General features: G+C 45.1%; 1 protein-coding gene across 6 annotated transcripts in view; it reads right to left on the bottom strand.

Moving 5' to 3' along the window:
• Positions 1-23,478, bottom strand: part of ICE2 (interactor of little elongation complex ELL subunit 2) — a 158,966-nt gene that overhangs the window by 106,262 nt on the left and 29,226 nt on the right. For 5 of the 6 annotated variants that reach the window (XR_003852373.1, XM_029574921.1, XM_029574922.1 and 2 more), the window contains exons 4-7: positions 13,658-13,777; positions 11,914-12,048; positions 11,139-11,261; positions 2,556-2,715 (exon numbers count right to left, since the gene is read on the bottom strand). Coding sequence is in view for 5 of the 6 variants with exons in the window: in XM_029574921.1 (XP_029430781.1) it covers positions 2,556-2,715; positions 11,139-11,261; positions 11,914-12,048; positions 13,658-13,777 (538 nt within the window). In the remaining variant the exon portion in view is untranslated. The remainder of the gene's footprint in view (positions 1-2,555; positions 2,716-11,138; positions 11,262-11,913; positions 12,049-13,657; positions 13,778-23,478) is intronic. The other variant, XM_029574925.1, reaches the window with a different exon arrangement.

Below are 23,478 nucleotides of genomic sequence, written 5' to 3'. Positions count from 1 at the left end.
TTAAAAATCTGCCCCTAAATCTTTTTATCAATGTAATATAAAACACTGCAGCAAAGCAAAACGGCTTCAGGTATTCAGTCACTTGATAATAAAAACATAAGCAGTGCAGCAAAATAGAAGTAAAAAGGGCAATATAAATCAGTTAAACAAATACATAAGGGGGTCCAATATTCAGCCGCTGAGTGGCTAGTTAACACCTATCCAGCTAACTGACCCTGGGATTCATCATTCTGCTATAAATATAAATAGAGCGGAATGATGAGTCACTAAAATAAAAGGGGGGGGCGATAGTGTCTAACATTATCGCTCGCAGCAGTACCAGAATCAACATTTTTCTAACCCCGCCCAAACCCCTCCCCTTCTCCTCATTTAAATTATATCACTGCGATGCAGTCATTATCGCGTGCGTTAGGGTTTGTTAGGCCCATTGTGTTTTATCGAATGACCCGGTTAATTGGGATATTCTGCGGTGAGGCATTACCTGGTTAATCTTAAAAGTTAACTGGGATAGGTACATCAGGCTAACTTTAGACCTGCTCCTCCCCGGAATGCTTACCTCCCTCGCCAGGAACGCCGATATATCCAGCTAAATTCTAAGCGGATAAAAAGGGTTATTCAGCTAGAATTTAGCTAGATATATGTCACCGAATACAGCGGCTAAGCCCTTTGGACAGATAACTTTCCAGTTATACATCTAAAATGGCTTTTGAATATCTACCTCCTTATGTTTTTATCAAATCAGAGTACTAACATCAACAAAACCTATTAGAACCTTTTATTTTTAAAAATGCAGCAGTTTAATATCAGCCTTCATGAACAGTTCTGTTTAGGATTTTGCGATGCTCGTGCTCTGACCAGAAACCCATACTGAATTTTTATAACACACTAATCTCAGTGTGGCCATACTAGAGAAAAATAAAAATAATCCTTTTATACTGATTTGTGTATTAGTCTTTGTTTATTATAAAGAAAATATGCTATTTATGCTGTCTACTTACGCTATCTATTTAACTAGTTATGCTTTCTAGATATCTGTGCTACCAATCCCTATTACCCTCTCTATTAATAAATATACCCAATCATAATTATTGCTACCCTGTTACCCTGATATATACTACTATTTATGCAATATACTCCATTTACTACTATTTATGAAATATACTCCGTTTGCTATACCATTACTATTTATGCTATCTTGTGGCACTGTAATACTACAATTATCTATGCTATCTTTTAGGCACTGTTTTTCTTTACCCATGTTACTACTATAATTTCCTATGACATTTCTCTAATCCTCTACTACTGTACCTGTCATAAATTATTTGTAAACCAATGTGATATGTAAATCGAACACCGTATATAGAAACAAATAAAATAAATAAATAAAGAGATAGTACAGATATTTCTGTGTGTGCATGTCCCCCCTCCCTTTATAACTTTGGAGTGGCTAGACCTAGCTCAACCAGACTTGTCATGGAAAAAGGTCATTAGGTAGACATTGGACTGCTTTAATTTTCAAATTGGGGGTGTGCTTTCAGGGGCACAGGAAGAGAGGCACAACTGCAATTTTCTCCATAAGAGATGTCAGGGAGCTAGAACCAAGGCTAAATAAAATGTACTGCACTATCATCAGTTCTAGGCGGGTCACAAAATTACAATCAAATAATAACATAAAATAATAAAAATGACAACCAAAACAAGGAAGAGTAAAACAGCATCTCATAACAGCAAATGCACAAACTTATCTTATACGCTTCCTAGATGAATAATCAACTTAAAAGCAAATCATTAAAAGCCTGCACAAATAAGTGAGCCTTCAATACTTTTTTAAATCCTGTCTAATGAAATTCCTTCTTTAACATCTTCTGGAAGTAAATTCCGGAGAAGGAGTCCAACACTATCAAATCTGCGCTCACAAGATTCAGACTCATTTGCTTCATTGAGGGCACATCCAATAAACTACGAAACAATGACTAATACTCGAGAGGGTCGATACATTTTTAAAATGAATTAACACATCTAGGGACCACGTATCACTTAAACTTATTATTAAACTTTAATCTTCCATAAAACAATAGCCAGAGAAGCTTAGTCAGAATTGGTGTAATATGGTCACGAGCACAAGCCCGGAAACGACCATGCAGTCATATTCTGAATAAGTTGTAGCCCTCTCAATGGAGATTGAGGAAGACTGATATATAAGGTATTATAATAATCAAATGACAAAAAAAAAAAAAAAAAGGCTTGAGTTACTATCTTAAGATCATGGTCTTAAATTACAAAGTATATGGAGTTTGAAGAAAGCATTCTTCACGCCAGAATCAATTTGGGGGCAAAGTGATAAAACAGAGTCTAACTGAATACCTACATTCCAAACTTGCTAAGAAATAGGAATCTACGAACCATCAAAAGGAAGAGCAGCAACAGAGTTAATAAAATAATCTGTCTTTTTTATATTTAATGTAAGTTTATTAGGAGTCATCTAGCAGTTGATAGCTGAGGCTATATTTTAGTACAGGTTAAAATGCAGTTCTACATTTGCTTGCCCCACATACCTTTAACAGGAAGCATTTTAACACAGACTGGTATTTCCCACTGTTCCTTGTAGTTCAGTCCATGGTTATTCAACAATGCAAACAAAGCTTGAGCAGTTAACACTATTTGAGGACAGTACTTCAGAGCAAGTTTTTCAATATTTGGATCAGATTGAATATCCTATTTAAAAAACAACAAAAAAAAAAAAAGCAAAGACATCTAAACATCAATAAAAAAGAAAAATCATCACAATTTCATGTAAGGCAGTGTGTGATGCCAAATTCTGAGACTATCAGAAAGGAAAATTAGCTCTTACCTGTTAATTTTCGTTCCTGTAGTACCACGGATCAGTCCAGACTGTGGGTTGAGCCTCCTTTCCAGCAGGTGGAGACAGACCAAAACTGAAAGGATATCCTATATGAGGACAGAGCATATCCTGTAATCCTTCAGTATAACCAATGTCAAAGCAGAAAACAATAAACCCAGAATAGGATCAAGCAAGTAACTATAAAGCTCAAGGGAGCAACTGTAGTACAATGTAATAAACAAGGTATAGCTATATGCTCTTGCATATACTTGGTGTTTAAACGACCAAGGCTTCCGGTGTAATTGCTCAGTATTCTTGCACAAAAAAAGAAGTATTAGAATCTGCAACCCTGCAAGAAACAAGCTTCGAGAGGACATAATAAAGACAGACAGGGAAGGGCGTCTGGACTGATCAGTGGTACTACAGGAACGAAAATTAACAGATAAGAACTAATTTTCCTTTCCCTGTACGTACCCGGATCAGTCCAGACTGTGGGATGTACCAAAGCTTCCCTAAACCGGGTAGGACCGATACAGTCCCGCTCAAAGCACTTGCCACCCAAAGGAACCGAAAATCGGAGCTTGCACATCCAGACGGTAGTGTCGAGCAAAAGTATGCAAGGACGTCCAAGTGGCGGCCCTGCAAATCTCCTTCGGAGAGACGGATTGACTCTCCGCCCAAGAAGTAGCCTGAGAGCGCAGTGAATGAGCCTTCAGGCCCTCGGGGACCGGTCGACCTCGGCAAAGATAGGCCAAGGAGATCGCTTCTTTCAACCACCGCGCAATAGTGGTCTTAGAAGCAGGCTTACCCCGGTTGGGACCACTCCAAAGGACAAAGAGATGGTCTGAAACCCGAAAGTCGTTGGTAACCTGGAGATAGCGAAGCAGGACCCGTTTGACATCTAGTCAACGGAGGTCGCCCCCAGTCGTACCCACAATCTCCTCTGGGGAAAACGCAGGGAGTTCTACCGACTGGTTGACGTGGAAGGTGGAAACAACTTTTGGTAAGAAAAAAGGGACCGTCTTGAGAGAGACCCCTGAATCGGAAAAACGCAAGAAGGGCTCCCGACAGGACAACGCTTGAATCTCGGAGATCCGCCGAGCAGAGGAGATAGAGACCAGAAAGACAGTTTTTAGCGTAAGGTCTTTTAGCGTAGCATGGCAGAGAGGTTCGAACGGAGCCGTACAGAGAGCCCGAAGGATCAGATTAAGACTCCACGACGGGCACGTGGCACGAGAAGGGGGGGCGGAGATGTTTAATGCCCCTCAGAATCTGAATCACGTCCGGGTAGCCCGCTAGGGAATGACCTTCCACCCGACCCAAGAGAGAGCCGAACGTGGAGACTTGTATGCACAGAGAACCGAAGGAGAGGCCCTTGGAGAGACCCTTCTGAAGAAAAGAAAGAACCACAGAGACCGTGGCGGAGCACGCTGGGATACCCGATTCCGCACAAACGGACTCAAAAACCTTCCAGATGCGCACGTAGGTCAGGAAGTCGACTGTTTCTGGGCCCATAGCAAGGTGGAGATGACCTCCTCCTTATAGCTCTTACACCTCAGGCGTTGCCATTCAAAAGCCAGGCCGCTAGACAGAAGCGATCGGCCTGGTTGAAAAATACAGGCCTCTGTCGAAGTAGACGAGGTAGATGACCGAGTCGAAGAGGTCCGTCCATCGCCAGGTTGATGAGGTCTGCGAACCACGGTCTTCGCGGCCACTCAGGTGCTACCAGAACCACGGGTCCCTGGTGGAGTTCGATTTTTCTGAGAACTTTTCCCACCAGGGGCCACGGGGGAAACACGTACAGGAGGACGTCTGCTGGCCAAGGAAGAGCCAGAGCATCCACGCTCTCTGAGCCGTGCTCCCTCCAGTGGCTGAAGAACCGATTGGCCTTGGAATTGTGCAGGGTCGCCATGAGGTCTGGGGGGGGCCACCTGCCCACTATCAGAGCCATGGCCGTATCCGAGAGTTCCCACTCCCCCGGATCGAGCGATTGACGGCTAAGAAAATTGGCTTGAAAATTTTCCTTGCCCGCAATGTGGGAGGCCGCCAGGTACTGCAGATGCCGTTCAGCCCATGTGAAGAGATGGCTGGCTTCCAGGGCCACAAGGGGACTGTGAGTGCCCCCTTGGCGATTGATGTAAGCCACCGTGGTAGAGTTGTCAGACAGGACTCTTACCGCCTTTCCGTGGAGCAGGGGGAAGAACTCCTGAAGGGCCAGGCACACCGCCAGGGTCTCCAACAGATTGATGTGCCAGTGAGACTGAGTCGGCGACCAGGTTCCCTGGGTGGACTGGGAGAGATAAACCGCACCCCAGCCCGACAGACTGGCGTCCATGGTTACTATCATCCACTGTGGTGCTTAGAGAGGCATCCCCTGGAGGAGATGAGGGAGCAACAGCCACCACTGCAAGTCGTCGACTGTAGAGTCCAAGAACGGAAGGACCATGTGAAACAGTTCCGACACCGGCTGCCAACGGGATAGCAAAGCTTTCTGTAACGGATGCATATGAGCAAAAGCCCAGGGGACGAGGTCGATGGTGGAAGCCATGGATCCCAAAACCTGCAGGTAGTCCCAGGCCGTCTGAGAAGGTAGCGCAATCAGGTTCTGGATCTGCTCGATCAGCTTGAGAGCGCCCACACGCAGTAAGGAGACCTTGCCTACTCAGGTGTCGAAGTGGGCTCCCAGGAACTCTAACTCCTGGGAGGGCTGAAGGTTGCTCTGGGAGAAGTTCACTATCCACCCGAGTGAAGCGAGAAGAGATAATATGCGATCCACCGCCTGTTGGCAGGAAGCCGCCAACTTGGCCCCGATGAGCCAGTCGTCCAGGTAGGGTTGAACAAGGATTCCGTCCCAGCGCAGAGCCACCGCGACCACCATGACCTTTGTGAAGGTGCGAGGCGCGGTCGCGAGACCAAAAGGAAGCGCCCGAAACTGGAAGTCCTGGTTGAGAACATGGAAGCGGAGATACTTCTGGTAGTCGCGGTGAATCAGAATATGGAAGTACACCTCTGTGAGATAGAGTGAAGCGAGAAACTCTCCGGGGTGAACCACTGCGATGACTGCTTGCAGGGTTTCCATGCGGAAATGAGGAATTTTGAGGGCCTGATTGACCCTCTTGAGGTCCAGGATCAGGTGATAGGACCCGTCCTTTTGGGAACGACGAAGTACATAGAATACTGGCCGGCGCCAAGCTCCCTCTCCGGGACTGGGACCACCGCGCCCAGATCCAGGAGTCTGGTGAGGGTTTGTTCCACTGCGTCCCTCTTGGACCACCCGCATGGAGAGAAGAGAAAAAGATCCGGAAGATCGCGGACAATTTCGAAGGCATACCCGTCTCTGATAATGTCGAGGACCCACTGATCAGACGTGATTTTTGACCCATTCCTCGAAAAACAGGGAGAGACGGCCGCCTAGGGAGGGGACAGAGGAATGAATCAGCTGAACTTCATTATGTGGCAGGCTTGGGGGTGGAGCGCGCCGGCTGGCCCTCGCGAAAGGGCCGCCGCCCACGAAAGGGCTGCAACCAAGACTGAGATCGGGAAGAATAACCCCTCGAGGAACCACCCCCCGCCCGAGCTGAGTATAACGACGCTGGCCCCAGAAGCGAGGACGAGTGGGTGTGTAGGACCGGGATGGTTTAGGATGGTCCTCCGGGAGCTTATGGACCTTGTTTTCCGCTAAGGAGTCCATAAGCTTCTCAAGGTCCTCACCAAAGAGCTGCTTACCTTTGAAAGGCAACGTGCCTAACCGGGCTTTGGAGGACTGATTGGCCGACCAATTGCGTAGCCAGAGGAGTCTCCGGGCAGACACCGCTGAAGCCACCGCCACCGCCTGAACACGCACCAGATCGTAGAGTGTGTCTGCCCCGTAAGCGATTACGGCTTCCAAACGCTCAGCCTGCTCCGCCTCTGCCAGCGGGAGGTCCTGGGTGCAGAATAATTGTTGAACCCACCTGAGGCCTGCCTGCAGCATGAGACTGCTGCAGCAAGTCGCCCGGACTCCGAGAGCCAAGACTTCGAAGATGTGTTTCATGTGAGCCTCCAGCTTACGATCCTGACCGTCCTTGAGTGCCGTCGATCCCTCTAATGGGATCGTAGTATGCTTGGTGACCGCCGAAACATAGGAGTCCATGGAGGGATTCTTTAAAATTTCCAAGTATTCCTCTGGGAGGGGATATAGTTTGTCCATGGCACGCCCCACCCAGAGAGGCCCCTCGGGAGCCTCCCATTCCCATAGGAGCAGCAGTTTGAGCATGGGATGGAAGGGAAAAGTGGTAGCCGGAGCCCTAAGACCCGCCAGGACCGGGCAAGGAGGCCATCAGGTTATCCGCAGTGGGCCCCTCCAACCCCAATTCCTGGAGGACAAAGGGGATGAGGGGCTCCAACTCCTCCTTGCGGAACAAGCAGAGGGCTCTGGGGTTGTCCCCCTCCAGGGGAAGGGTACCCTCCGGATCTGGGATAGCAGCGGGGTCCGGAAGCCCTGGATCTACTGGGGGGGGGTTGGGGGGGGCACCCCCGGGACCACCTGCACCGGCCCCTTGGGCTCCGCAGCCGGGCCAGCAGTCAACAGCGCGGAGGGATTTTTGACGGAGGGGGGGGGCCTTCATCCTCCTCCTGCAGGCTAGCGAAATATGATTTATGCATGAGGAGGACGAATTCTGCTGAAAAACGGGCCCTGGATTTCCCGGGGGGGGGGGGGGGGCAAGGGGGGTCAGGGAACCCCTCCTGGGGGCCCGCGGGGCTCAAATCGGGGGGGGGGGGGGTATCTCTGAAAAATCCTACCCCCCACCCCAGCCCCAGGCAGCTCCAAAAACGGAGCCGCTGAAAAATCCAAGATGGCCGCCGTTCCCGGGCTTTGCCAACCCGGGAACAGCCTGGCCATGCCGGAGGCAGTCGATCCCCGGGTTAAATTTGCTTGTCCTGCCGAGGAGGGACCTTCCCTACCCGGCAGGCAAGCAGAGCAGAGGCCCTGTCTCGAAAAACGCGAAGAGGGCTGCCCACGAGAGAGGCATAGGAGAGCCGCCTCTGAAGAAAAAAATCTGAAAAAAAAAAGTTTGACTGACAGCCTGCAGGCCCGGAGTGAAGCAGGAGGGAAACCTGCTGACTCCTGCCTGTCTGGCTGCCGGTTCAAGGCCTGCTGAGACCAGAAAAAGAAAAAAATACTGGTCTACTGCTGCAAATAAGTTAGAGGTAGTGGAATACCTGTAACTTATTTTATTTATTTATTTTATTTTTAATTTTTATATACCGACATTCTTACATCCGATGTAAATCATACCGGTTTACATTAAACAGAATAGCAGGAAATAAATTTCCATAGTCTAATACAATGAACATTTCTAATTAAAATTGTTAACAAGCGAAAAGAAAAGGTAAAGAATTGGAATAAAGGTTAAATTACAGAAAAATATAAAAGATTTTTTTTTTTTTTTTTTTTTTTTAGAAGCACAAGGGTTGCACGAAGGGGTGCACAAAGGGGAGAGCCCCTTTGTCGCACCCCTTCGGCGCACGACGCCTGATGGTGAGGCGCTCTTCAACCGTCGCCGGGGCTCCCAGTGACGTCGGGGGGGGGGGGGGGGGGGGGGCGTGGTCACACATCGCATCGCAGTCATTCATTTCCCTCACCTCCTGCTGTTGGTTCCGTATCTTTTTTCCCCCTGCCATTCAGTTTGGTGTTCAGTTCTCGCGGGGGCCCAGGATGGAGGGTGGCCTCCCCACTCGCTGGCGCCTGATGGTGAGGCGCTCTTCAACTGTCGCCAGGGCTCCCAGTGACGTCAGGGGGGGCGTGGTCACACATCGCATCGCAGTCATTCATTTCCCTCACCTCCTGCTGTTGGTTCCGTATCTTTTTTCCCCCTGCCATTCAGTTTGGTGTTCAGTTCTCGCGGGGGCCCAGGATGGAGGGTGGCCTCCCCACTCGCCGGCGCCTGATGGTGAGGCGCTCTTCAACTGTCGCCAGGGCTCCCAGTGACGTCAGGGGGGGCGTGGTCACACATCGCATCGCAGTCATTCATTTCCCTCACCTCCTGCTGTTGGTTCCGTATCTTTTTTCCCCCTGCCATTCAGTTTGGTGTTCAGTTCTCGCGGGGGCCCAGGATGGAGGGTGGCCTCCCTGCTTGCCGGCGCCTGATGGTGAGGCGCTCTTCAACAGTCGCTGGGGCTCCCAGTGACGTCAGGGGGGGGCGTGGTCACACATCGCATCGCAGTCATTATGTTAAAACTTTAAAGTTGATTTTTTTTTTTGTTTAAACTGAGCGCAGCAGTCGGGTTCTAAACCCTCTCGGCAGCCAGAGGAGGGGGAGACGAGACCTGGACTACCAGAATCAGTCCCCACACCTGGAAGCGGGTACGGACTCAGGCTATGCAGCGCACAAGGGGCAAAGCCCCCCTGAGTCCGGCAAGAGCTGGGAGACGGAACCGTCTCCCACACAGAAGAAAAAGAAAAAAGTCACTGGAATAATTCTCTTTTAATAGGGAGAAAAAAGTCTAAGAATAAGTACTTGCTTGATCCGTAAGGAAAAGAAGAAGGAAAGGCTGACTAGCCTAAGGCAGAGAACCGAAGGGTGAGCTGCTGCACCTGCTGGAGACAGACGAATACTGAAGGGTTACAGGATAGGCTCTGTCCTCATATAGGATATCCTTTCAGTTTTGGTCTGTCTCCACCTGCTGAAAGGAGGCTCAACCCATAGTCTGGACTGATCCGGGTACGTACAGGGAATATTAGTGGCTATTTTCAAATGGCCCTTTTGGTACAGTCTGCACATACTTTTTACCTGCACTGTGTGCCAGTTTTTGAAAGGGAAAGTATGCGAGGACTTTCATTTAGAAATTGGGGGTGCACGGCCTCTGCACCTACTTTTTGCGTGGATAGAATTTTACTTGAGAAGTACAGACAGGGATTTGAAAACGTACATCTATACACGTGCTTTCCCCCTACACCCTGTCCTAAACTTACCTCCAGGAACGCCTTCTCTCAACTTGTGTGCACTGCGGTACAACAGGCGGACTTTTTGCCACATCAAGCGCAGGCAGTTTTCAGATGGCCGATTTACAGGGTAGGAAAAAAAAAAAAGCTTTTTACCTGCTTAAACTGTTTTGCAAATTGCTCAAGGAAGATCATTTCCAAAGCATTTTACCCATGTTAATCATCTCCCTCAATGTGCCTCAAAGTTCACCCATCCTTCCACAATGTGTGCACTTTTAACCATACTGAGAGGAGGTATATGCAGGTCAAGGGAAGAGAAGTAAGAGTGCAGACTGTATTCTCATATCTTTGCCTGTACTTCTCCAGCAAATCTCCACCTGCAGAAAAAGCTCATGCAAGTGACCACATGTTCATCTGTCCCCGTGTAAGTTTCAAGGAGAAAGAGCTTTCACTTTGAGAACTCTTGCAAAGTCTGGAGGTGAAAAAGTACACGTGGTCTTTGCCCTAGTGCAGACAGTTCGAAAATTGCCCAGCATATGACAGATCACATAAATTTGGCAGCAAATACTCACACAAGTTTTAGCAGAGTGCTACGGCTGCGCCCCTTTAAAGCGCTGGCAGCACACAGTCCCCAAAGCAAGCAGGAGCAGGCTTCTCTTTGGCTTGGATATTTGGTGCTTTCGAACATTGGCACCCTGGGCAGCTAACTGTGCCTAAATCCAGGCCTGCTCCCCAACCCTACCTCCACTCGATCTAGGGAAGCATGCACATACAGGACATATGCACCTAAGTTTACCTGCATATCAGGCAGGCAATTCCATAACAGGCCACTTCTGCAGGCAGAGCAGCATTTTACACAAGGAAATGCCTTTGAAAATGACCCTCCCTATATTTACAACTTGCAATGAGAATATATCTGTGATCCTATTTTAAAGGGTCACGTTTCTATTGTATGCCTTGGGCAAAAACTCTTGAAAGCAAGGTTCCTTCAATCTAGGAAGCTTCTTGTAGTCTATCTGGGAATGTAATGAAAGCAACATAAATTTGCAGAGAGGGGAGGGAAGAATATGGGAGCCCTTGAATCAAATCCAAGCACCAAATTATGCTATGGAGGGGAGGGGGCGGGGGGAGGGGGAGACAGGCTAAACATGAACAAAAGATTAAGAAAACAAAAATCGCATGAGAAAAGAATCAGACACGAAGAGGATGAACAACCTGGTTCCAGCAACAGTCAGAATAATACAAAAGGAATCTGCAAGCAAGTTTCTCCTGCTTCCACAATGGTCCTCCACCTACTGGACAGCAATGCCAGTAGGCTTCACACTCCTGCTCTGCAGACCGAAGCACTCATCATGCTAACATGCCACTTGCCTTGTGCTGCTCTGCAGCTCGCTTCTCAGAGGATGAGAAGGTTGACACAGTCGTATAATCTATAGACAGCTGTATTTGTGTTGGCATGAAAAGAAAGGATGCTTTAACAAACCTTGCATGCCCCTAAAATAAGAGAGAGAAATGCTATATTTTACACCTTTGTGTTTACATATGATAAAGCATGCACTTTTAAAATGTTTCCAAAATTTTAGCTTTAATAAATTCTGAGCTGCACATCCAGACCCATCCAAAATCTAATAAGCCTACACTCTGCATGGTTCCCCGACGGAATACAAAGTATGTAAATTCTAAATCTCATCATAACTCAATGCTCAGAAAAAAAGATCATCAGTAAAATTAATGACACTGGGCCCTATCTACTTACATTTTTTCCATAAACACAAAATAGGGAAAGCTTTGCTATATTTCTCTAAAGTAACAGTTTTTTTCCATTTCCTAAAACGCAATATGAATTTAAAAAACATACTAATCATCTCTCTGCCTTCTATTTGCATTCCCAGTTTCCTCCAGTCTCCCCCTCTGCCACACTTCAAAATGTTTTCTGCACTGGCATTTGGTCATAGCATAGGCTCCCGATACACAAGAAGGGTGGCACAACAAATGAAAACACAGGGCAACAAAAGAAAATAAAGGTTGAAGGGAAAACCTCATTGCCCTTTTGCCTTAAATACATGGCTATCCGAGAAATGGTCTGTGGGTCTGTAGTGCCCTAACCTCTCTACAGTACATGAATGATATCTTTACAATACATTACCAATTTGAGAAGACATTTTTCCAGTTTTAAAGTCAAATCCGTGCTAAATTTGCCACCCATGATAGTGGTAATCTCACTGAGTGTGTAGAATTCAGGGTAGTTCTTCACATATCTCTGACAAGCATTTAATAACTCCTAACAAAACAAAACCAAAAAAAAAAACACAAGCAAAGAATTTTAGAGAACAAAAGCCTGGAAATCCATATCCCCTAAAGTAGTAAGGGAAGGAAGAAGCTGAAGAAAGCTTTCAATTATTTAAGAGTTGCATTTGGGAAGCAATTCACTTCTGAAGCTTATTGTAATTGCTTTTGGTTGATTTTTCTTTCCTATTTGAAATGAAAATAGAAAACTGTGAATTATTTGAAAACTCTCGCACCAGGTCCCATGCTGGATTCTCCACCAGTGCAAGAGCCAGGAACACAAGGGAGGGGAATGGGCAAAAGAGACCAATAGGAATTTGTCATGCAATATTAAAGAGGTCATGGCAAATATTTAAAAAATAGCTACGATTTCAGTTTAATAACCTCTCTTCTGAAATGTACACCCCTTTGTTTTGAAAAAGGGGGAAACTCAAGAGGCAGCCAGAAAGAAGAATCATTTAAAAATGCTTTTAAATATATTTTAGAAAGGCAGTACTAGTCTAACGTATGCAACGTCTAGGACATGCAAAACAGTCTGCTTCATGACGAGCTGCTTAACTCTGTCCTATTGCACTTATTTCTACTTTTGGCTTTCAATCCTAATTTTTATCTTTATTTTTATTGGTATTGTTAATCGCCCATCAAAAACTAGGCAACGCACAAAACATACATATCATTTACATGTTAAAATATATAAAACACAATAGATACTACAAGACCAGTAGTCAAAAAAAAAAAGAGAACCATACAGAAAACAAGAGAACAGGTTATAAACATGCCCATGCTGACTCTCAGAGCCTAGTAAGTACTCGTTAATGCCCGTATAGCAAGCACTGCTTCAGGTCTTTGTTCTGTAATTTATTTACCAAATTTAAAGATATGACATTTTATGCTATATCAGAACCAGTGATTCCTGACACTGGACTTGATACTTCCTTGCCCCTGCAGAGTTGTCATATTTAAGGTTTTACTTTTCCCTCTCCTTCAATCAAAGGAAGGGACGTTTTGTGGTTGTTCCCAAAAAAAACAAAAAAAACCACAACTCGCTACTGCCAGCTGAGCTATATGCACGGTTCTTCATTCTATTTTTGAAACTCATGCAACAAAAGATCCAATTTGTAAATCAGAAAACCATTTGCAAAGTGCATATGAAAAAGTACTGGCTGCCAGTTCTGATAGTGGGTTTCATATCTGTATTTAACTCAAGGAACTCAAATACTACTTTACTTATCCAATGCCACTGATCAGCAGGTTCACACTTTAATAGAAAAAGAAAAAAAGAGGGAGATTTTTTTTTCTTTTGTAAAATGTTTTCCCAATTTAGGGAATCCTTGCATTCTCCCTAACTGCACTATAATCATATGAGGTTTTCTGCTGTGGGCAGGCTACCTCCAGAACACCACATGCCCGCTGATAGAGCACCATCAAATTCACCAGCGGGAGCATAAAATTTGAGTGAAAATCCCATGGTTCCTCTTGTTAACCATGCTCTTGGAAAGTCACTTTCCCATTAAAGGAAAAAAAGCGGACCCAGAGAGGAAAGATATGCAATATCAGAAACACAAAAAGCTCCTAGAAAGCAGATGCAAGGCTCAGTGCTTCACCTCTGTATAGCGACATCCATCCGCAGGTATCACGTTATAATCTTCAGCACAACTTCTTGCAGCATTTTGTGCGTACTTCAGAAATTCTGCAACTTCACCGCTTACTGCTGATTTCAAATTCTTTAAATAAAAGAAAAACAAACAAATCAAAATGGCAAACGCTAAGTATCACTGTATCAGCATCCAACTAACATTCCTCTTGTGATAAGTCAACCACAGGATTGATCAGTGTATTCGTTGCCATTTTAAAGGCAGACAAACAGTAAATAATCTTAAGAAGCAGTATACTGCATTCCAGTTTTTCTGTACAAATTGAAAAAAAAAATTAGAGAGAGTCTAGTTCTTCAAAATTAAGGTAAAATTAAAGCAATCTGCAAGTTAAGGGGCAGAATTTAAAAGATACACGCGCGCAAATGTACGCCCGATTTTATAACATGCGCGCACAGGCGAGTGCATGTTATAAAATCCGGGGTCGGTACGCGCAAGGGGGTGCACGAAATCGGCCTCGGAGGGAACTTCCCTACCCCCCCCACCACACCACCTTCCCTTCCCTTAACTCTCCTACCCCCCAGCCCTAAGCTAACGCCCCCCCCAAAAAAATTTGTTTTACCTAGTTGCACCTGCCTTGGGCAGGCGCAAGTTGCGCGCGCCGTCAACCCGATCCTCCGACACAGCGGCAATGGCTACTATGTCGGAGGCCTCGGCCCCCCCCCCCCCCCCCATGCCCTGCCCCGCCCCCGGACCTCCCATTTTGTAAAGCCCCGAGACATACGCGCGGGCCTTTTCAAAATAGGCTCGGCGCGCGTAGGGCTTTTAAAATCTGCCCCTAAGAGCATGCATACGCTGGAAGGCAAAAATATCTAAAGCATGGAGCACATATCCTGCATCAAAATCATTATACTCTCGACCTCACAGCAATGCTACAGGTAGAAATTGAATGCGCAATGAATGCACCTTTTCCTACTGCACATTCAAGCAATAGTACTAGCTAGAGTCTTCAACCTATCAGTATGATGGGGTGAGGGGCAATTCTCTGTATTGTTCCTTTTTTTGAGTTTTATTCCCAGGTCATTTTTCTGTACTAATCTATGTTATTCCTTGTGCACTATCTTTTGAGGATCTACCTGGACTGGATACATTTGTTTGCTGCTATCAATCTTGTGCTTGCTGGACAAGCAAGGAGGCGGTTGCACACACTTAGTAATGATTAATCACTCAGAATGGGAGCTCTGGAGAGAAGTCATAACCTTAGGGAACTCTTTTGACCAGATGAAAAGTGAAGAATCTCTTTCTCTCTATAGATATATATATATAGGCAATTCTCTGACAGATTGTTTTGAGCAGTTTGGATTATCATAGCTTCTTCAAGTGGGCTCCAAGAAAACGATGCATGCTATATGCACTTACTAGAAATAGCGTGCACTAAATGCAAATAGGATGTACAGTGTGCTTGGAGCCCAAGGGCTGCACAGCCATCAGAGTCTCATGGGCTTTGGTCAGGCGTGATATGGGGATCTATTGGCTAGAGGGAAGACAAATAGAGAGAGTTGTAAAGGGAGGGAGAAGACAGGGAAGGTCTGAACCAAGCCAGGTTGTGGAGAAGGAAGAGAACAGAGGAGCTGCCAGAAGACAATTAGAGCCAGGAATGCAGGAGAGCCTCAAAGAGCCAGAAGTTGGGCCCCAGGACTTGCAAACTTCCTCATTTAGCCTGCCTTTTGACAGACTTTTACCCTAGTCTATTTTAAAAACATATAAGGCATCACTTAAAAATGGCTAAATGCTGCATAAATCTTTGCAGGACCCTTTCTCTTTATTAATTTGCATATCTAATCTGCCTGTAGCAATTTATAAACATATCCAGGCAAGGAGACTATTTACATTCTTATATAATGAAGCACCAGTTCCTATCCCCGAACATATATATAATTACACACACACACACCTCTCTCACTAGCTGTCTCTCTCTCTATATGCAAACATAAATACACACACAAACTATGGAGGTTAATATTGAGTGTGGAGGCAAGCATCAAGTTACGCTGGTCATTTTTTTTTTTTGGGGGGGGGGCATTCCAAAAATACATCTGGAGGATAGCATTTTTTATTTTTTGGGGGGAGGGAGGTAGAGAATCTTGAGGTATAGGAGAGTGTGTGTGTGAAAAAGCAGGCGAGTGGGAGGGTGGGTGTGTGTGTGTGTACGGGATATGTGTATGTGAGGAAAGGAAGGATGAAGGGGATTGGATGAGCTGTAATCTGTGAATAAAGAGATTGGAGAGATGTGTTTGGAGACACTAAGGGGGTCAATTTTCTAACGCTATCGCACGCGTGCCTTTTCGCGTGCGATAGCTAAATCGGGGCGGATTCCGCACCAGAAGGGGAGGAGTCGGGGCGGACTCCGAGACGACTTCACTGGCGGCGATAAGGTAAGCCACGTTATCGCCGCCAGTAGCATGCCCAATAGCATCACCTTTCACGGTGGAGCTATTGGGTGCGAAAGCCGGCAGCGATAACACTGCGGTGGTGCGATCGCTGCCAGCTTTCGCAGGCCCGCACCCCGCTTCGCGCCCCCGCCCCCCATTACAATCCCGGCCTAAGTGAGAGACTGCAGGAGGTGTGGAGTGTGAGTGAAAGGATTTAAGGGAGTAGGAGTGAGAGAAAGGATCGATATCTGACAGTGGTGAGAATGGATCATTCCTTCCTCTCCTGACCCTAAAATCTCTCTTCCCAGAACCCTTCTCTCTCCTCCTGTCTCCCTGATCCCCCATCTTCACCTCTACATCTCTAGCCCTCCCGCCTGAGATACCTTCTCTTCCCACACCTAAATCTCTTCCCCTTTCTCTCTAGCAGCAATAACTAAAACCCCTTTTCCTCTAATAAAGAGCGTCACAAATTTAACTGTACACAGAAATGTAAAAAAAATGACTATTTTTTGTAAACTGCATTATTTAATTGCAAATATACAATATACCTACACTGGTTGCCAGTATTTTATAGAATTCAATACCTTACCTCTTATTCATAAAACTTTGTATAATAACAAGACGCATTGGATGGATACAACATTTTTCTTCCAAGTTTCAAAAAGAAATTTACGTTCCACAAACACTGGTCTCCTTGAAGCTCCCTCTCCAAAACTGTTCCGCCTCACTTCAACAAGACAACGTGCCTTCTCAATAGCCGGACCACTCTTATGGAATACCCTTCCAACTGATCTGAGACTTGAATCATCCTCACAAATTTTTAAAAAGAATCTAAAAACATGGCTTTTTCAAAAAGCATTTATAACATGATAAGAATTAACACCTAATTCTAACTTATTTCTCTCTCTTTTTATTTCTCCTTCTCTGTTTTATTATTTTCTGTTTTACTTTCTATTACAATGTAACCTCCCTAATTTTTGTTATATGTAAACCAATGCGATGACTTTAGTTGAATGTCCGTATATATAAAATAAATATAATTTGCAAACTCTTGCTGCAGAAAACCAATGGATTTCAGTATATAACAATGAAAGCAATACTGTTCCTGCATTTAGACCATGAAATTGCCTCAAGAACCTATATAAATCGATCCTTTAGCTGAGCTGTTAATTTCTTGTATCTATGAAATTCTCAGCCCTTTTCCAACCAATCTACTGCAGTCTAATTTTTCAGAATGTTTTAACAATCTTGCTGCCAATAGCATTTTTTGAACAAGTATCTTTTTGCATGTTAGCATTCCCCCCAAACTCTCTGTAGTCAAGCAAACATAGTAAAGGACAGAGTTTTTTAGTCAAATTTAAATTTTACCTGGAAAACGTAACACTTTTTGAATACAATGGTTAATTAGCACATGAAGAAGCTGCTTCTAATGCCACAATCCTTCCAGCATATAGAAGAAACTACTTTCCATAAATAGAATAGTTTCTCCAGGATTAAATGAACTATAAACATTTTTATATTGGGAGATTTTGCAATTTGTAGTGTAAAGGCATTTAACACCTTCTAAACCTATTCCTACTTTACTTTCCCCAATCAATTAACAGCATTTTATACAACTTAGCTACAAAATCCTACCAATGGATTCCTTAAATAGGCAGATTTTAATTGGACCTCTTGACAGTTGAGATTTATGAGTTGTTGGTTAGTTTTAACAGCAAAGAAGCTTAGTTAAAAATATTGGTAAAATGGGAACCTTAATTGAAACAAATCCCACAATTGTTGCATCAATAAAAATGCATCTGCTTGAAAAAGAGTTATCTGAACTGGCAAATTCCCATTACCTACAGTTTTTTCTACTTTGCATACTCCAGAGCCATAAATGTCGCATCATGCTCAATTACATTATAGGAAGCTAATTTTCAAAGGTTCTGAGAGTGTGAATAAGCTTTTAAAATTAGCTACTTTTGTGCATGCAATCCCTTTGAAAATTTACTTCATAGGGCTGAACTGTCAAATAAGTTTTAAACGTCGAAATGGGCTTTTAAAAATTTCTACAATTTAAGCTCCAAATTACCTCCTAAACTTTAAAACTCCAAATACATTCAGCTTTTTCCTCACTGCTTTTCAGATTAGGACCAATGGACCAACTGAAGGATGGTGAGTATCATAGGCCAGGTCAGTGTTTCCCATTCCTATCCTGGAGACACACTTAACAATCGGGTTTTCAGGATATCCGTAATGAATATGCATGAGATAGATCTGCATACATTGGAGACCCATGGCATATAAATCTATTTTATGCATCTTCATTGTGGCAATCCTGAAAACCCAATTGGTTAGGCGTGTCTCTAGGAGAGGGTTGGGAAACACTAGACTAAGTTATGGTCCTGATTATGTCTACATTGATGAAAGCTCTAAATCAATTCTTCTCAACCCAGTCCTCAGGACTCATCTAGCCAGACAAGTTATCAGGATATTCATAATGATATGCATGAGATAGATCTGCATGCATTGCTTCCATTGTATGCCAATCTCTCTCAAGCAGATTTATTGTGGATATCTTGATAATCTGACTGGACAGGTGTGCCCTGGGGACTGGGTTGAGAAGCACTGTTCTAAATAAAGAGTGAAAACAACCCCTTCCCAGAGCAGAAAAAATAAGCCACTGAGAGGGAACCTATTAAGGTCGCTTCTTGAAAGCCTATAGCCAAATCTCCCATCCCCAAATGACACGCTCAACGGTGTCTAGGGTGAGCCATGGCACTCAACAGCATCCATAGTGCTGTACGCCATGGCACTCTATGGCATCGAGGGCAAGCCATGGTGAGTGACGGCATTGAGGGCATCTATGGCATGCCACGGCACTCAACGCTACAGCATCTGACCATCAGTGCTCTGATACAGACGTACACAGGCAACCGATTATGGGCATGGTACCAATGGTGCTGCAGCAAAGTTGAATGCCCAAGCTCATGCTCACCCTCAATCCCAAGAAGATGCATTACCAGAGCAAGCTGACATACAGGAGGGGAAGCTACATCATCCAAGGCACCAGACATGAATATTAACTTGGGCCCATGGAGTCTAGTTCCCAAGAGTGTAGGGAGGATGAGCTCTCCTCCCCATGGGAATGGTCCTGTCCTGAACTCCTTCGTCCCCTGAGCCTCCATCAATGCCCAGCAGCCAGAGAAAACTTCCTGGAACTCAGGCAACTCCTCAGGCCAGAGGCCTACTTGGAACACACAAGGTCTGCATATTGTTAGTTCCACGAGGCACCTGATCAAGGCATAAAACAGGAAAATTAAAGGAGAGGAATTGAAATGTCTCCATATCTCACCTTTCCCTCTTTTCCGCCAGAGTATATATGTTTAGAGCTAACTAAAATGGTCAATGGTCTTCATCATAAAGCATATGGGAACAAACAAAGATCTAAACATTATACTCTGAAGGAAAAGGGGAGATATGATTGAAACATTTAGATGCCTTCAAGGAATAAATGCACAGCATGCGGCCTCTTTCAGTGGAAAGGAAGCTCTGGTCATGGGATGAGGGTGAAAGGGGATGGACTAAGAAATAATCTAAGGAAATATTTCTTTAGAGAAAGGATGGTGAATGCATGGAACAGCTTCCCTATGAAGGTGGGAGATAAGGCCAATATCAAATTCAAGAGAGCACACTGGTTGGGAAACAGCCATGAGTATAAAAAGGCCAAACTCCGGCTGGTTTCACACAAACCGGTTGATGATCTGTTACGAGCATGAATTGCCATCCTAGCAGGTAGTACCGAAAAGCCTCTGCCAAGGCCTCTTTCTCGATTGCTGAGTAACACCTCTCTCTTGGCATCAGCTTCTGGCTGATGTATGCCACAGTGCGGTCTTGGCCATCCTTCTCTTGAACTAAGACAGCTCCCAGCCCTACCTCCGAGGTATCAGTTTGCACCGTGAAGGGTTCAGTGAAGTTGAGATTTATTAGGACCAGTTCAGAGCATAAGGCTTCTTTCAGAGCCTGGAAGGCCTTCTCTGCTTTGGCTGACCATTGGACTTTCTTTAGGGCTTTCTTAAACAAGAGCCTTATGAGAGGTTCCACCTTCTCTGAGTAATTGGGTATAAACCTTCTGTAATATCCCAAAGCCTAGCAAGCCCTCACTTTTGCTTTTGTTTGTGGGATTGGCACCCGGGTAATCGCCTCAATCTTCCTGGTCTGTGGGTGGACCTTCCCCTTCCTAAGGGTGAACCCAAGATACTGGACTTCTTGTCCTCCCAGTAAGCACTTTTTAAAATTTGGTGTCAGTCCTGCCTCCCTCAGACTTGTTAGGATGGCCTGGAGTTGGCTTAGATGTGTCCTCCAATCCAGGCTGTATATCAAGATGTCGCCAAGTAAGTAGCTACGTAACCTTGATGTGGGCACAGCAGTCAACCAAGTGCTAAAACGTTGTGGAGAGCACCATGGAGTCCAAAAGGGAGGATAGTGAATTGCAAGAGTCCACAAACTTCTCCTTCACTACTAGCATGAGAGACATCTGCCAATACCCTTTTGTAAGATCCAGGATAGAAATGAACTAGGCTGACCCAGATGCTCAGTCATCTCATTCACTCAAAGCATCGGGTATGCATCAAATTTCGAGACCTTTTTAAAGTCAATATAAATCCTGATGCTCCCGTCTGGCTTCGGCATCAGTTCTATAGGTGAGGAGTCCAAGCTGGAGCATCTGCTTCATTTCGGTCTCAATGATGCAGTGCCTAGCCTCAGGAATCCAATAGGGTCGTTGTGCAAGACAACTCCAGGAGATATGTCATGCTACACAAAATGGGTTTTACCCAGTAGTTTTGAGAAGATCCCATTTCACTCCACAAGCTGATTTAAGTCAGCTTCTGTGCAGTGGAGAGTTGCTCTCTGAAAAGAATCTGGGTTCGGTCCGCTTAAGGTCTGACCTCTGGAGCAAACTCTTCTTCTTGCACCACTCTGCACACTGGTACCTTCCATTTCTTCAGAGATGTATGTGGTAGATCTTAGTTTTCTTCCATTTGGAAGAAAACCATGGGCCCAGTTTTCTCTAAGGTTTCATAAGGGCCTTGCCAGAAGGATGATAATTTGCTGTCCAAAGATGGGAAAAGGACAAGGAAATCGGTTCCTGGGTTGGAATAATCTTTGAATTGTGGGGCAATTATATCCATGGGCTTGGGTTGTTGGAGTTTTTTCTAGTAATAGGCAGGCAGCTACCCCAGCCTCTTCAGTCATTCTTGCACCCTGATAATGTAGTCAACTAGGTTCTGCCCTGGATTTGGCTCCTTTTCCAAAACTCATGAGCTACGACCAAGATTCCCCTTGAAAATCCCATCGAGCTCTGGGGTACTTTGCAAACTGCAAACAGCATGTAGGGTAGTAACAAATTCCTATCCTTGCTGTCTTCCATCACAAACTTTCTCAATATTTATTTGAGCATCTTATTGAAGTGCTCAACAAGGCCATCTGTCTATGGATGATATACTGAAGCAAGCTGAGTACTTGAGCAAGGTGCAGAGCTGTTTCATTACCTTGGAAATGAATGGGTTCCTTGATTAGTGAAGGTTTCCACAGGCAGCCCAAGTCGGGGAAAAAAACCCACACTAAGGCAGACGCCACCATCTGGGTCTTTATGTTCCGTAAATTTATTGTTTCCGGATATTGGGTGACATAGTCAAGAATAACCAAGATCTGCTTGAAGAAATAAGTACATCTCTCTAAAATCCTCACTAGGTCCATGCATTTCAGAATGGGGTTTCTATAATCAGCATTCATATAAGGGGTGCCAGCTGCACACCAGCAGGCTTCGTTTTTTGGTACATCGGGGAGGACTGGCAAAATAACTGGACCTGTTGGTGTATGCCAGGCCAAAAGAACTTTAATATTCTCTCTGGTTTTTTTTTCCCTCATCCAGATGGCCCTCTAAAAGGTGGCTATGTGCTAATTGAAGGATCTGCTGGCAAGAGGGGTTGGGGACTAGGAGTTGTTGTATCACTTCTCTCTCCACAATTTCTTTTGTTATCTGGTAAAGTAGGTCTCGTTTCATTACAAAATAAGGGGGAATGGGATCCTTACCTTCTGCTCTAGGGACTAGCTCCCCACCCACCCTCTGGATACGCTCCTGTGCAAACTTAAAGGTCTCATCCTCCCTTTGGGCCAGTCTGAAATTTCCTAGGTTGTGCTCATTTTCCCACGCAAAGGGGTTAGATATGCTATTCTGGTTAGGGGCTGCCCTTCTTCTGACTCTGACCCTTCCTCCACGATGACCCCAGAATTGGCAGCATAACTATTTTCCCTGTTGGTGTTACTTCTTGGATTTAGGAATCTTAGAGTCTTTTTGATACAAGTTAGGATCTAAAGGGAAGAGGTCTGGAAATGCCAGCTCTTCATTGCTGGGTGTGGGTGAACCAGAAATGAATTGGTTCCACAGGATTTTGAAGTTTGCACAGTCCGATCCTATCACTACTGGATATGGAAGCCAAGGAAGAAATTCCACTTCTACCCTGTCTTGGCCAACCAGGGTCTTCAGTTGTATATGGCTTTGCTGGTGACCATGGATGCATGCCAAGGTCATGATTCTTTCATAGTCAAATCTAAACCAACTTCAGTAACTCTCTTCAAATGAGCGTTTTTACACCCAGAGTCCACTAATGCCTGGGTTGGAACACCATCTAGCTCAACAGCAATCAAAAAAGTAGAGACTCCCTGGTTGGGATCCTCTACAAAAGTGCAAAACTGTGGGGCTATGGCATTAACGTACGTTGGCTCATCTTCCCTGAGAGGGCAGTCTCATGCAAAATTGCCCCTTCCTCCGCAGTTGAAACTCTGTGGTCCTGCTGGGATTTGCAGTTGAAGTGAAAAGTACAGCCGGTCCAGCTTCCCCAAATGTTGGGGGCCTAGGGCTCCAGCGTCCTCTACTCGGTTCAGGGGGTCTCCCCTGAGATTGGGATGACTTAGGCATGGATTTTCAATACCATGTCTAATTTAAGGTTCGGTGTCGGCACATCCACTGCCATAGGGTGTTCTAGGCTGTCTAGGAATTTTTCCAGCAAAATCGCTTTGGCTACGTTCATCCTGGTTTTCCCTTCCAACCGCAACCATTTCCACGCTGCATCCTTAAATTTGTGGGAAAATGTACAGCGGTTTTTCCTCTGGTTGAAGAACTTCCTGCCGAAATCACTATGGGTGGGCTTCTGGGGTGAGTCCCGCACTCTCTAGAACAGCTGTTTTGACTTTGGCATATGTATCCCTTTCTTCCGGGTTGGTGGCTTCAAAGGCAGCTTGGCTACTCTCTGTAAGAAGGTTCCAAGATAGGTAGTCCATATCTTTATTTATTTATTTATTTATTTAAGAGTTTTTATATACAGTCATTAAGTTATTTACCATCATAACGGTTTA

This window comes from Rhinatrema bivittatum, chromosome 13 (assembly GCF_901001135.1).
Source record: "Rhinatrema bivittatum chromosome 13, aRhiBiv1.1, whole genome shotgun sequence".
Classification (NCBI taxonomy): domain Eukaryota; kingdom Metazoa; phylum Chordata; class Amphibia; order Gymnophiona; family Rhinatrematidae; genus Rhinatrema; species Rhinatrema bivittatum.
The sequence above is the reverse complement of the archived record's forward strand: the minus strand, read 5'-3'. Positions and strand labels throughout refer to the sequence as shown.